The 15,960-nt window shown below is 39.4% G+C and overlaps 1 protein-coding gene across 5 annotated transcripts in view; it reads right to left on the bottom strand.

The window, feature by feature from the left end:
* STOX2 (storkhead box 2) overlaps positions 1–15,960 on the bottom strand; it is a 101,068-nt gene that overhangs the window by 40,809 nt on the left and 44,299 nt on the right. Inside the window, exon 2 of one of the 5 annotated variants that reach the window (XM_050338628.1) lies at positions 5,817–5,906. The exons of the other annotated variants lie outside the window; for them this stretch is intronic. Coding sequence (XP_050194585.1) covers positions 5,817–5,906 — 90 coding nt within the window. The remainder of the gene's footprint in view (positions 1–5,816; positions 5,907–15,960) is intronic. 5 annotated transcript variants of the gene reach the window in all.

Consider the following 15,960-nt stretch of genomic DNA (forward strand, 5'->3'; position numbering starts at 1 on the left):
ACAAACAAACAAACAACAACCCAACAAAAAACCTCCTCCATAAATCAAATTTCCCCAAAACAGGCTGTATAAAAGAGCAACAATGGGTGATTCCTATGATCACACAGCTTCTGGCATACAGGAAATCCCAGGCCAAAGCTCAGCATAGAAGCTACAAGCCAAGACAGTGCAAAGTTTTCTTAAAAAGGCACACCACCATACTGTGTCTGAAGCATTTTCGTGTCTATACATCAATTTCCCATAGTGTTGCTTTGGCTTCTCTGTTGCCATTAATCTCCAAGACCTTTACATGCTGGCAACTGATGCCACTGACACCCATCATTTTCTCTAAAAGTCAAATATGAGAAAATGGTTCTTTAGTGGGTGACGTCAGCTGTGTCTGGCATTTTACAAGATCCGGAAGACCAGCACTGCCCCAAGGAGTTCACAGCCTAGTTCAGACAGAGCCAACATGTTTCAGATGCAATCGTATCTGTGAGGCCATGGGAGCATGAGCTCACTTCCTCCTTGTGATCTTCAGCTTTACATACTCACCAATTATTTCTATTTTTCTATTTTAAAAGTTCCTTTGGAAAAAGGAAAAAAAATGCTCATAATGATTTTATCAATTTTGGTGTTTTACTTTGGGACCATCCAATACCTTCAGTTATTAAACATTCATGATTCCATTCTTCCTCAAGTACAGGAGGAAGAAGTTGGCAATCAACCAGTGAGGACAAGCTGACTGACAATAGCTTACAGTTAAACTAGCAACTGCTCAACCAAATTGCACAATCCATAGAAGATGTGCCATGACTGTTAGCTTGAGGATGATAAGCCTATAATCAGAAGCCATCATTTCTATTGGCACCTTTTGTTTGTATTTAAAGAAAGTAACAAAAAATCTGGTGCTCACATATTACTGCAGTATCTGAAAGCTAAGGATTCCTTAGCTTTCTACACAGTTTCTGTTAACAGAAAGCCTGGAATCTTCTAAGTACTATCTCCATATACAGGATTTGCCAAGATACTAAAATTCTGAAGCTGGAATCTTGGAGATGTTTTTGTTCTTTTTTCCTTCATAGCTAAATAGGAAAGATTATGGTAAAGATTAGGCTAGACTAGGCCAGCTTCTCATCTCTCTCAGATGCAGGTTTAAAAATCGCAACTAGAACTGAATTAACAGATGATCATCGAGCAAATCAGTTACAGCAAGAACTAAATTTGAGACCCTGCACTCACCAGTAGGAACTTCAGCACACCTGGATTCTTCCAGCCACCAGGACAGATCCAGGACACCTAAATCCTGCAGACTAATCATCAAGTTTCCCTAAATGGCACCAGGAAAACAGTTTTGATTCAAAAGCAAGGGGTGGTCAGGATGTTGGAAAGCTACTTGAGAAACCTGTGGAACATTCAGTGCTGTGACTGTTCCTGACAGAAATGTGCCTGGGTCAGCTTCACACTGCCCATGTGGGGAAACTCACTCACCATTCACATAGTTTTTGTAGCCTGTGTGGAACACTGTGGAGCAGCAGTTACATGGCTTCTGTTAACAGAGCTGCCAGGTCAGAGTGAGCTCTGGACTGCCTATACAACCCCGAGTACTTGCCATATCCTAGATACATGTTTGGCCCTCTTAGATTTTTTTTTTTATTTTTTTTATTTTGAAATTTAAGCATCTGGAAAACCTTACTGAATAGTCTATGCAAAATGGTCTTATTCCCATGCCAGAAGTCTTCCATTTATAAGACAGAGATAGGGTTAAACAGGCAATAAAAAGACCACAGATACCCATACTGCCCTTGAAAACACTCACATCAGATGCATATCACAGAAATTACGTACTCATCTGTGCTAATACCTTACTAGGAAATATGATGATCTTATTAGGCAATGCATCTGAGTTTGCAGAGGAACCAGAACCAAACTCCTTCGAACAGCTCTGGAGAAACAAAAGCTGAGCTACGTGCTCAAAATCAGCTCACAGCATTTAACCCTTGTTCAGCTGCACTACCAACCGGTATGTTGGGTAAGCCTCAAACAGACCAAGCCATCCCAATCTGACCTACAGTGGAAAAGAAAGCCAATGCTAACAAGTATTTTCAGCCAGGTCCTCTGGATTAATACTGAAAATGCTGTTGGATGTCATCATGGCTACTTCGGATGGCATGAGGAATCCATCCCCACGCTGGTGGTTTTCTGGACTATTTATCCTTTGTTCACAGGAAAATGAAAGTCCTGGCACAGACAAGTTGTCATGTGCCAAAGCATTCATCATAGATGCCTAACTGTATAAGGGAGCTAGCCAACCTAAATGCTATCCATTGCTCTCCTCACTCATTCCAGGACAGCCCACATTTATGCTCGATCCCCTCCCATGAGTTAGTTTAGCGAGCTAACCTAGCAGAAGGCTAGTCCTGCCAAAAAAAAAAAAAAAAAAAAAAAGGATATTTTATACCAAACCCTGACTGGATGACAGAGGAGGTCCAGTCTCAGAGCAAAGTAGGAGGCAGTATGCCACAGGCAATGGAGAAGCAGGACCTCCTGCCCTAGGAACCACCAGTTATAGGTAAGAATTGTTCAGTTATCATGAAATTAGATGGTAATATTGCCACTCATCACAAAAATGACTGACAAAGTCACTATTCTGACAGCAAGCCCATGTGACAGCTGAAATTTTCAAAGGGCTTTAAAAAGGCTTACTAAATTCCATCTGTTTTCATGCCATCTGGGTTCAGGTCTATCAGTGCTAGGCTTAACTACAAGGGCAAGTTTTTGCAAAAGCAAGCTTAGTTTGTTGTATCCGATAGACCATCATGACTTGAACAAAGTAAGGACATGCTGCTGGAATAAACAAGGATATAAGTAGCAAGCCCACATTCCAAGAACGTGTTTAAAAATAGTGCTGTTCTGACAGAGACAGTACATACCCATTTTCATCAGTAGTACCAAAGGTCTGTTAAAAACCATCACCAGCAATAACTGAGTTTCCCAAGGAATATATGGTCTATTAGAGATCAGATACTGACCACTCTAGTGGAAAATAACATGCACGAGAAGACAGGCAGAATCCTGCATTTCTCCACCCACCGCTGGAGTATCTCCTCAAAACACAGATGACACACAGTCACAAAGAATGGCAGAAATCCTATTGGGTATAATACAATTCCACTGATATTAAAATGTATCAGAAAACCATACTGATATTGTGAGATATTAATTTTAGAAAGAGGGAGAAATATTTTGACAAATGTCAGAACTTCCTGTTACTGCATTCCTACATGAAGTGTTTCTTTTTCTCCCTTCAAATTAGTTTCTTCTGAAAGGCTGCATTAGGTAGAGCAACAATTTAAAACATTTAAACAGTCAAATTTGAAACAAACCAGTCTGATCCTGCTGGAATTAAGTATTTCATGTGATCTAAAAATATTGTGTTTAGGATTTTCTTCCACATGAAATCTGACTACTTTGGAGCTCTGTTTCAAATCAGAAAAAAATTTCCTTAGAATCCCAAAACCTCCACAAAATAGAGCCTCTGTCTACTAGTCAACTGTACGTAAGCCTCAAATTTTACAACACAGGTTTCAACATATGTTCTTTCAGGAATATCCAGCATCATGTATTTCCTCAAGTGAAACTTGAGAATCTTAACACATTAGTTTCTAATGAAAGCTTTCATTCAGTCTGAGCAGGATTTGAATTTTTTGCTTTGTTCTGCATCTCAATTTCTGTTTTATTAATTTATCCTGCAAACTCAATTCTTGATTGATTTGCATGTGTTTATAAATATGTATGTACAACTCAGAGTAGGAAAGCAGCAATGCCATTACATCAGCCTCAACACCTGCACTGTGTTGACTAAAGCAGAAAAGACTGTCTATTGTTTCTCTTTCTTATTAACATCTACCTTCCCAGCCTTACAAACTCCTTACTTCTCTGCCAATAACATAAATCATGCTGATTCTATTTGACTTGTAATTTCCACTGTGACTGGAGAGGCAGGTCTGAAAAGAAAAAACAAACAACAAAAACCAGTGAAAATATCTAACAAATATTCTTATGATTTTTATAATGACATTTGCCCCAAGTGCCCATTTGTGTGGAAAATGTTTAAATTGCTCCATTTAAAGAAGTCTACAGTCCTAAGGGAGCTTTTAGAGTTATATACAAAAGATTTTCATGCAGATGGAGGGCATTAAGCACTTCATGCATGCAAGAAAAAAAAAAGAGCTTGAAGAAATGTTTCAAAAAGAAAGCAGGAATATTTTAAGTCTGAGACAGAGATCTTGTCCATCACACTCAGACAAAAAACAAACTGCAAAGAAACCAAAAGGAGACAGCTGATACACTACAGAACAGATTCTATCCAAAAACTTAGTCAGTATCTAATGTGACTGTCACAAGAATTCTAATCTAAAACATAAACCTTAAAAAACACCTAATTTTGCACCATAGAAGTTTACCACTTTACTAAAGCTATGCATTTAGGCAGAACAAACAGTACAGACTGAAGCCTGCCAGCACTGGGGAGACACTCACCATGCATCACCCAGAAAACAGTACTATTTCAGTAAACAGAAAATTCAGACTGGAACTGAGACTCACTAGCTATGATAGCAGTGAGTAACTGCACAGTCTTCTTAGAGAAACAATGGGGACAAAATGTGGTTTTAAAATGGATCTAGAGTAATTTATGAAAAGGTTTAACAGTCACCTGCAGCAGTAGCAAGAGGTAGGACTCAAAGACCCCAACTGCATCTGTCTTCAGAATCAGGCCCCTACAAGAAGGCAGCTGTGGGAAGGATGTTAGCTGGAGAAGCATCTGAATACTTGGAAGACAGGCTACAAAGCAGTAGGAATTAAGACAAACCCCTGCAGGGCTGCAGGACTGCTTTGAAAATGTTTATTTTTAATTTTAAGTCTTGATTCTGAAGTGATAAAGTCATGCCCCAAGCATAGGAACCAGAATGGTGATGCTGTCTAAAGCATGATTTCATCCTTCCCACCTTGTGAGTTGCTTATCAGCTCAGAAGGACACTGTCAAGCTTAGCAGCCCAGGCTTGCTGCAGGAAGAATGTGGAGCTAGCAGGGTTTTTCAGGTCAGGCTGGGACCTGGTACAATGCTGCAGATTAAGCAACTTCAGTGAATGAGGTGAGAGTCTCAGGAGCAGACAATTTGATCCTGTGAATAAGATTTGGAGTGCCCAACCAAGCATTTATGTAGGAAGGGACTGCCAGCCCTCAGTTTGTTCCTACTTTGATGTTCAAGGGATCAGAGAGGATAACTTTCTGTAAGTGAACAAATTATACTAAGAAAGCATTCTGTGTCACCCATTTCTAACGCATACAAAAATACTCTGGAAAAACGAGTTTTGGTTGCTCCACGGCAAAAGCTCCAAGACTGTTTAAAGATCTGTTGAGGTTTTGCCTTAAAGCTCATCAACGCTCAAAGCCCATGAAAAGCTGTCATTTTCTCACTGCTAGTGAACATATCAAACAGCAATAACAAACCAGCACCGCGAAAAGAGGATCCAACTGGTAGACAGGTTCTTGAACCCTGGACACAACATTCAGGCATTTCTCTGTCATGTCTGTGATCTTATGACTGAGCTCTGTCATCAACGATACAGATTATCCGCAACTCTTTCTACTGTCTCTTATCAGAGCCCAGATCCTTAATAGCATCATTTAACATTCACTATCTATTACCAAGATGTAAAAGAGAAGGTCCTGTGACATTATTGCTGCCTCTCACAAAGATGAGCACACAACACCAGCTGTTTTAAATGTCAATTTAATGATGGATATTGTCTCACAAAACAAGGTAGACATACCACTGGAAATGTCCCCATGCCTCTCTTGTATTGGATGCATCATTCTTGTAACCTTGCAACAGTCAGGGCTATTCATTAACCAGCTATTAGCTGAAAAAAATAAAATGTCCATTAAAAAGTAGCAACAACTTTTTGAAAGTATAGTAAACTAAGACACAGCTAAACTTTCAGAGATAGAAAAGGATTTCAGGTAGAAACTTCATCCTGAACTTCTACTTTATCTAACTGGATTTCAAACTTTTGTAGAGAGCTGCCACAAAAATCCCTGTAAATTCTGAGCATGTGAAAAAGAAAAAAAAAAAGAAAAATATAATCTTTCAGGAATACCACAGATGACACCATGCAACCTCTTAGAAAGAGAATTCCTCACCTCGGGAGTTAATTTTGTACCACCCTCTATTACAAACCCAAAGGATGCACACAAAACTGTATGGGTGAAAGTGATTTAAAATGTGTTTCTAATAATGCTTGAATGAGGAGCTGCTTGTAGACTTATTCACACAAACTATTTCCGTTTGTTAAAGCCATTATCTGATTCTCTGACTAATCCCCCTGCACCCCCTTAAAAAGAGGGGAAAAAAACAACCCAAAACCAAAGCCCAACAAAACCAAAAAGACAGAGAACAATTTAAGTGTTTTGATGTGACAAATGGCAGACTCCAAAACACATAAATGCGCTCGAACAATGCACTTGAAACTCTCATACCTTACATCTTCAAATAAACATCCTGAGCTCATTCAAAATGCAAGCACTTTAAATGTACAATCATGGAAAGAACTTTCTAGCTCTTGTATAGAAGATAATGAATCACAAAGTTAACTTTTTACTTTCAAGATGACTCTCAATCACTGCTTCAGTGATTTTGCTTTCAGCCTCACCCTGTTCCGATCCTGGCATGTTCTGCTCCAGAACACACAGAGAGATCAGAAAGGCTTTGCTTAAGATTCAGAAAGAAGATAAAAAGTACGAGTGATTAGAAGTGTGCTCTATCCTGCCTGAAAGGATGGGGGGGGAGGGCTGATAGTGATGGGGGAGAGCAAAAGAGCACACATGATATAATGAGAAAGGGGAAATGTTCTTCCAGAATGAGATGGAAAATGAAGGAAGTGGGAGTGGAGGAGAGGGAAGGGATCTAAACAGTTGCGAAGAAAAAAAAGAGATGGTTTTTAAATTCCTGAGAGAAAAAACATCTAGAGGAATCAGGAAACAGATGTAATTTCTTCAGATTTAAGCTAAACAAACAAACAAACAAACAAAGATTTAAAGGAAGAAGTGTGAGAGAGACACCTGTCCTGAGGGGGTTCCCAATACATGCTGACACCATCCATTATGAAGCCCTGGCTTTTAAAGGGGAAGGTGTCTGCAAAATGCTTTTCCTCCAGAGCAAAACTGGACAAGCCTATGACCAGGGCAGACCAACAAGCAAGCATCAGCACGGTGGTCCCTTGGCTACCCAGACCAAAGAGACAAAACTAACAAGCTCTTCACCTGACCATGGGGAATGAAGAGATGGCCCTCTGGGGATGACACGTGAAAACCACTGCTAAATAGACTGAGCGTCCTGAACACATTTTCCAAGCATCTCTTTGGATACAGGCCTCATTTGCTGACCTGGAAGATGGTAGGACTGGAAGCAGGGTGGAACACACAGCCTCCAAATGCTTCTTAGCACTTCTAATCACAGAACAACCTGGTGGTGCAAAGAGAAAGAATTCCTACCCAGTTTACTGCAGAAGTCAAATTCCTTCCAAGCAGTAGCACCCTCACTTCATTCCCACAACCTGCTATCCAAAATTGATTCCCAATAACTCTTTTTTGGGTTGGAGGTTTGGTTGTTTTGGGGCTTTTGTTTGGGGGAGGGGGTGGGTTGTAGTACTGTAGGGTTGTTTTTTATATTTTATTTTTCCTTCTTGGTCCAGTCTCCATTCTCAGGATATAATTAAGGTTCAAAGGCAAGAAAGAAGGAGAACCAACTCTGTGTCAGCAATTAGCTCAACATCCTGTTAATATCTACCCATAATCTCTCCCAGTCTAGGCATGCATCACCTCAGAACTCTTCATTAAGAACCAGCTCAAGACAGTTTATGAGACCCCAGGTAGATAATTTTCCAGTGGTTGCCTCCATGGGTTACCAATCTCCATTTCTTGTTATACATTTAGTTACACAGGTAACAGATAATGTCTCCTGAGAATACACAGCCAGGTATTACACTTCACCTCCATGAACCCCATCCTCCTCATACCAGTGCTTGTACCTCCCACATGATGAATACAAGCTTAGTCAGAAATAAGAAACCCTATTTCCCATGCACTAGGACATCCTTTATTTAACATATTTAAAGGCAAACACAACTAAATAAAAGCAGCTAGGACACACTCAAAAGGTTGGGGTTTTTTTCCTTCCAATATTTTTTTACTTGTTAACAAATCAGCTTAGTTTCACAAGGTATAGGTGTCAGTGCTAAGGAAAAAAAAAAGATCAGCAAATTATAGTCACAGCTTTTAACAAGTTCTCAGAGTTCCATAATACCCCATAAAACAAATATCACGTCCCCATCACGTAGCACAGTGCTCCCTACTGAACATGTGCCACAACAGCATATGCACAGCATTTCCCTTACAGCACTCCTTCATCAAGTCAAGCTGACACGAGAGAATATGGTGCCCCACATTTCCATTTTCTCCCCTTTTCTCATCCACAGTGATGACAGGTAGCAGGTCTGTAACTCAGCTTTGTCTTGAACAATCCCTAGGCAGCCTGGCCTTGCAGACATCACGAGGGACTTCACTAGCCACTGTGGTAAGACAGTTATGGCTATTCTGGTAGCTACAGTGATTTGGAAGCAGACAGGAAATTCCCACTGCTCTCCCCATGTCTTGGGAAAACAGAGATTAACATCAAACCACTAGAAAGAAGTGACCCAAATGCTAAACAACATACTACATCCTTGGTGCAGACAGGACTATTCATTTCAGAATGGATGGGCTCTATTTTACCAAGTTTCCTCCATTTATATACATACTCCCTTACACACACACACAGAGGTTCCCATCATCAGACAACGACTGAATGACAGAATCTTAAGAGTCACCCTATCTCTTTTTTCCTCGCTGATATTTTTAAACAAAAATCAATTAAATTTATGCATCATTCACAGAAGTTGTTTCTAACTCAGCTTTTCTATACATAACTACAAGGATAGGGAGGGTAATGGTTCTGCTGCACAAAGAGGGAATAAAAGCTCCCAACCTCCCAAAGGATGATTTACTCCACACTCCCCAAATTCCAAAGTGAGGTTTCTCTTGCAAACAGTAGTTAATAATCTGGATTCTTCTATGCTGCACAATTATTTCACTGACAGAATTTGCTGGTAGTATAAAATGTAGGAGAATATTTTATTCTGCATATATTTTGCACCTCTTTCACTACACAGAGTTTAAGGCTTTGCAGCATTTACAATCCTTTATTTTATGTGTCCAATACAACAGGTACCTAATTGCAATAAAAATAAATAATTACAATAAGAATAGAAAGGCATTTTCTCTTCATCTGCACACCAGGCACCTGAATTTAGGTGAAGTCTGTGCTTGTAGAGTCAAGACTTGAATTTCTGGTCGTGGAGATGATTTTGACAATACAAAGGGAGAGCAGTGTTGTGTTGGGATAGAGAGGAAGAGCCAAGTCCAAGACTTACCCAGCAGAGGTCAGGCTAAACCAAAACTTCACTATCATTTTGGGTCCTAAGACATTATCCCTTAGGTCCTCCCCACTGTTTCCCCTCAGAATCAAACACCAAGTATTTTTACAATGTGACAGATACCTAAGAATTACTCTGAGAAGCAATTTAAAACAGCAAAGACTCAATTTTGTTGGCCAAAATACTTTTGAAAAAGACTAAGACAAAAGCATCTGACACCAAGAGTACTCACCAGAGTACTTTAAGTGAATTTTGCTCAGAGATATAAAGCATAGTAAATTGTGAAAATACAGATTCATATGAGTATTCAGAATGACAAAGAAAATCACGAAGGGTCTTGAGTTTGGAAGTCACCTATTCACAAAATTAAAACAAAAGCATCATGTATGTGATTTAACCCATAGCACAAAAAGCAAAAGACAGACAGAAAACACTTAAAACAAGACTCATGGAGATAAAGTAAGTCTACATTATGTGCTCATGTGCATGACAAAGAATCTACACAGGCCCTCACAGCTTTCAATTAAAAATGTAAAAACACTACAAAAGATGTGTGTTTAGTATCACAGTAAGCTGCATCGAAATAAACTAAACGGTACAGAACAAACAAAAAAAAGACACAGCAAAGTCAAAAAGTGCAGGAACAAATATGTCTGTGTATTTGTAATATATATACATATATGCAAACATGCATTACTTGTTGAATAAACTTTTCTTCCACAGTCAACATAAATGTGGGGGAGAGTTTCAGAGCAGGTGAGAAAGATTTAAGCACAGGTAAGATGCTTTGTAACATTTATTATGATAGTTAATATTAGAGTATTGCAGACTAAGCTACCTGTAACTGAACATTGTTTAAATCAAGGGGTTTGATACATCAGTCAACACAAAGTATGGCAAGCTGCAACACTGCTCTTCACAGGGGAAGACATCAGAGCTGTTCTGTGGTCACTGCTTTAGGTACCTAAGGAAGTAAAATGTTTTGACTTAGGCAGAGTTGGTGGGCATGGGTTATGTTTAAAATGTGTAAATTTACAATCCAGGGCACCTTTCTTGTTGCAGCACAGACATCCAGCACATTAGGTTATGCTCTGGTCTCCTCTTGTTGCTGCCTAACAGAGAATGTCAAGATCGGCAAAGGCAACTTTGGATCCCCTCTGGGCTTCTCCCCTTGCCCTGCCTTGGGCTCTCAGGAAGGTTTGATTACAACTGTCTCCCTGAAGCTCAAGCATGCAGAAGTCTTATCCCGGAATATACCTTCTTTTTTTCTGAATAGTCACCCTACTTAATGGTTGTGCACTGTCCTCTAAAGGCATCCCTAAAATTGCTTTATGGTCTCTGCACTGATGGCAGTTTTCTCCAGGCAGATTACAGGCTTAAAGAGCTGCACCTCTATTCCTCTTGCTCCACATTAAGGGGACAAATGCAGTCTAAATGTTTTCAATGACTATATTTAAAGCAGAAGTAGAATTGGTTTGCAACCTACCTGTATTGATATTTAGACTTTGATTGAGGGCTGCTTTCGAGTCTTGGCTGAGCAGAAAGTTGAAAAGAAAACTGCTCCCTTCAAGGGAAATGTATAACACGATACAGAGTTCCCAAATCACTGCTGCATTACTATAGGGCACACAGTTTTATCAGTAAACCCCATGCACAAAACTTTTAGCTCTGATTAAGAAAGAAAAACATAGCCATGTAAAAGATCCTGCAGGGATGCCAGAAATGGGCCTTTTCTAAATGGAATCCGCATCATACACAGTTTCTTTAGCATGCAACTTCTGCAAAGACAGAAGTGACTACACATGATATCCTAGAGGAGTGACTTATGAAGTGTTATATTTATTAGGTCAGCAATAGTTTCAAATGGCAACGAAAGGAAATAGAAAACGTGCTGTGGAATGACTAGTAAATACTACTGTTACCCTTTAAATACCTCATCTGCAAAGCCAGAATCAATTACAGTGATTGCAAAAGATGGAGAAGTCTCCCTCATGACCTGAAAACTGTCTACGAGAACTTGAGATGAAGTCAAAAGAGAGAAACAATACATGTCATGAAAATGAGACAGACACCACCACTGCTCCTCCAGACATGGCCCATTCATCTGGGCATCCCAGAGACAATTTTTCTTCTGTCTGCTATGCCAGTCACCCTTGTTCCATCTCCCAGCTAGTGATTAATTACGCTTCAGTGCAGCCATTCATCTAAGACATACCTTTAAGACAGAAAGACAGTGTGGGAATCTTATGCTTTGCTTTTTGAGTGCTTTCCTCTACCAATGAAACTGAAAGTAGTAAAGCCGCGTGGTATCAAAAGATAGTATTTCTGACTGTTGAAAGACATCCAAGACCTTGCAGTAGGGAGAAAAAACCCCAACCTCTTATGCATCTTCATACTAACTGCTTAAATGTCACTGAATATTTATCACATCATATATATAGTTCAATGGAAGTTTCTTCAATGGAAGAGAAACACTTTTCAAATCCAAACCTATAACACGCATTATAAAAGCAACGCTGTTCTGCAACAACGTATGTCGATATCCCAGCATAGTCCTGGCTGCACTTTGCCAACCATGGAGCTATCTCACTGTATTCTGCTTTTCCTGTCCAGAATTCCTTGTACTGCTGCTGTCACCACTTTGTCGTCTTCCTCCATGCTCTTTTTGACAGCTCTTGTTGAAAACTAGCCAAAATGCGAACCTGGTTTAGACAGGCAAATTTCCTCACTACAAAGGCAATCTTCAAGCCTGCCTTAGCAAATGAAACTTATGATCATAAGAAAATAATGAGAACCATTCTCATGGGCACATCTGAAATCTAGTGCTAGGTATGAGATGCAGCCCTGACTAACTCCAGCACAGGTCCACCTTGGGAGGCAAAATACACAGGATTTGAGAACAGCAGGGGTGTTTTTTCCCCCTTCTGCTTTGTTTAGTCTTGCCACTACATACTTTCTTGGGTTATGCCACCAACCAGTCACAAAACTGCATAAAAAAATGAGAACAAAGACACACAAGTATAATGTAATAAATAAAATCAGTATTTTTTTGTAATTAAATCAATAAATGGTTAGATTAACAAAATACTCTTCTAAGTAAGGTCATTAATGACAGAATGGGTAGTCCTTGAATTAGGACTGCAGTTTATTTTAGCATGCACTTCAAGCTTTTGCTTAAAGCCAGTGTGATCTGCATGTACTATTCCACAATTAAATTAAGACAATTTACTTTGATTTTAAAAGTACTGTTTGTGCACAAAGATTCAACTCCATTTGAGAGGAATGATGTGTATTCACAAGGAGGAGGCTGGACTACAACCACCTGGGATCCTTTCCAACCTGAATTTTTCCTGTGATCTTGACACTCAAGGTGTTCGGTCAGACGCCAATTTGTACAGGCTATTGGGATGACAGGGGGCAGGGTCTGGAATTCTAGACCTGCACACTCCTATTGGAAATACGTGAGTTCTCCTGCCAAACTTCTTATGCGTGTCATGCAACAGTCAACAGCGATCAGTATCAGGTCTCAAATTTGCCAGCTCTGATACACCTATATCCTGTGACTCATACCATCACCTTGGATATGTTAGCAACAGCCATTCAATTAACAAAAGTGCAAAACACGGCCTTAATGCCATCAACTTATATATATTTTGACTAGAATATTTATAATGAAAGAATCAAAAGTCAAATCTAAGTTGAGTTCTTGTTATCTTTCCTAATGCATCTTTAGATTTTGATAGTGATGCTCTGGGGTTTGTGCACGTTTCGGATTTTCTCCTTTGTTTTGTTGGCAGGACCAGGGAATTCCCAGGGCTGAGACTGGTGGAGAAGCAGTGTTCCCAAGGACTGTACAATGGAGCAGTGTTTCCTAAAGTAGGTTATGCGAAGGATGCGCAGAAAGGCATCAGAGGGAGGGGTGACTGTGGAAAATATGGATAATGTCATCCTCAGGATAAGCAGATCTTCAAAACTATATGGCAGTAATTTATTTTCCTAGTAGGAATTATGCTTCCAAAAGTTGGGAAAGTGCAGACGTATCGCAGTGTTTCCCTGTTTAACTGAATCCTTTTAACCAACTAGTTCTGGAAATGTGGACAACTTGGTTATAAATGGCCACGTGCTTAGCCTTTGTCTTAAGCCTATGCCCAGATGACCCATTTTGCACATTTCAACCAAGAATAAAGTGACCTCATTTTCAAAAGTGCTGAGCACCAGCTGTTCCTATTGTGCTCACAAACTGCACTATAGGTTCCTGTTTTCAAATTCTTGACCTCAAAAGAATTTTGAGGCAGTCGAGTAACTACATGTTCTTCCACTTCCCATATGCCTATTTATTTTAGTTCAAACATAAAAGTCTGACTAAACTACTTTAAAATCTTGAATGCACCAAATTAGAACAAGTACTCTTACCACTAGAACTTAAATGCAACAGAAGTGAGCCATGTGACATAAAAAAGTAATACTTTTTTTGCCCAGAAGAATGACTAGATTGAAAGTCAGAGTATTTCGACCTTTAACTCTTAGTTTCTTTTTTCTTTTCCTTCTTTTTAATGAATGGCTTAAACATGGGAGAATGGTAGCATCCAGATCATCAGAATTCATCAGAATTTGTATTTCTGGGATTAAACTTCTTTGCTATCTGCTACATCATGTTAGGTCAACAAATTCAAAATAATTTTACTACAGATTTTGGCTAGTGACTTTTACATAACAGACATGTATTTGTCTTTAAATAGTTTTAAACTGTTACTTGAACATACCACTGTCACCTTCAGAAAAAATATCACATTGCTTGTGCAAACAATACAACTGCCTTATCTCTCCCCCTAAACCCTAAGGCTTCAAATCAGTAAAACCAAGAAAAAAAACTTACCCACAAATACCAAAATGATTGACATTAATGATCAGTGCACAACATTGGTTTTGATTTTTAAAATAAGCTTCTGTTTAATAAAAAGGTAGCAAGAAAAACTCAAAATATATCAAACTTGCTCTGACTTCTTGTTGCATCTTTACTGAGAGGACACTGATTTGCATTAAGCTGGGCCTGAGTGCACTGTACAGATCCCAGTAAAATGTCCTGACTACATGTGAGGGAAATACCACTACTTTTGGGCACAAGCAAATGAATCCATAAAGAGACAACACGTATATGACACACCACCTAGTAATAAAAACCTCCATAAATATTCTCTCTCCAATTACAGTATTTTAATATTCACAATAAGTAAGCTAAGGAGCAATTGCTTGTACTCCCAAATCCAACAGGTCTTGATACCTTGCTTATGTTGATTAGTCAGAGTTCTGTTTTGATTCCCTTGTAAAAACAAACTCCGCAGTTCAAGATCTGCTTATGTTTTACGACAGTAGAAAGCAAAGTTGTGGGAAGGGAGCTTTCCTGAAAGTAGGGTCATCAGTTGGGGGCAGAGCAGCCAGAAGAGATGAGGATGAGGTAAAGGCAGGAGGGTTCAGGGTAAAGGCCGGGAGTAAAGATGTCCTGCTGCTGCACAGATGGATTTTCAACTGTGAAAACTGAGAAACAGAGATAAAGCAAAAATACTAGTAGCTCCAAATCAGTGGTTTAATCTGGTTTTCTGAAATTCTCTCCACACATGCTGACATTTTACAGGTAAAACTGCCTAGAAATATCACAGGAAACTATCTGAAAGTTGCTGGTAAAGTACACATGAAGAGGTTAAAGTTTTATTTTGGAAATAATTTCAGAACAGAGCCACTCACTGTCAGATCACCCATAGTTCTAAGATGTATGAAGGTGCTTTAGAGAACACCATTAATATATCAGTAATGCCAACAAATCAAAATGGTCTCTTTCTCTTGGTGACACAATCTTTGAAATACAATTTGTTTCCTTAGTGTGAGGAGGGTTTGTCACTGACATTTGACAAACAGGCTATAAATCCTGCAAAAAAACCAGCTTATAAGTCACTTCCCAAATCAGTACTTTTGGCTTCAGAGTTCCGGAACTGTTTCTCCATGTACATTTGTCTGGCTGCTCTTCTAAGTAGCATAACTTAGCTCCTTCCAGGCAGACTCAATTCCCCTTTGAAAAACTGATGCTAAGCTTTTTGTCTCAAGAGTCAGGGGCATGATCAAAATTTCTAAAATGTCACATTGGACCTGAGGTCCATTTGACCAATGCCTGGCAAAGCACTGCTAAACACAGCAGGCAGCATCAAGAAGCTACAAATCAGCACTAAATACCACCAAGTTGCTGGATTTCCTGTATGAGGCTACAAAGAAATACCTACTTCTTTGGCTTCACTGGTCCCAATATGGAGGAATTTTAGGAATTTTTAAGAATTCTGACACTGAACTTTGTACTTATTCCCAACTGCAATGTGGGAAGTGAAAGGGAAGAGTAAAGAGAGTGAGAAGTAAGGTAAGCAGGAAAAATAGTTAACCTTTGACTAGTCAAGATGAG

The sequence above is a fragment of the Myiozetetes cayanensis genome, unplaced genomic scaffold, assembly GCF_022539395.1.
Source record: "Myiozetetes cayanensis isolate MyiCay16 unplaced genomic scaffold, myiCay2020 scf7, whole genome shotgun sequence".
Taxonomy (NCBI): Eukaryota; Metazoa; Chordata; class Aves; order Passeriformes; family Tyrannidae; genus Myiozetetes; species Myiozetetes cayanensis.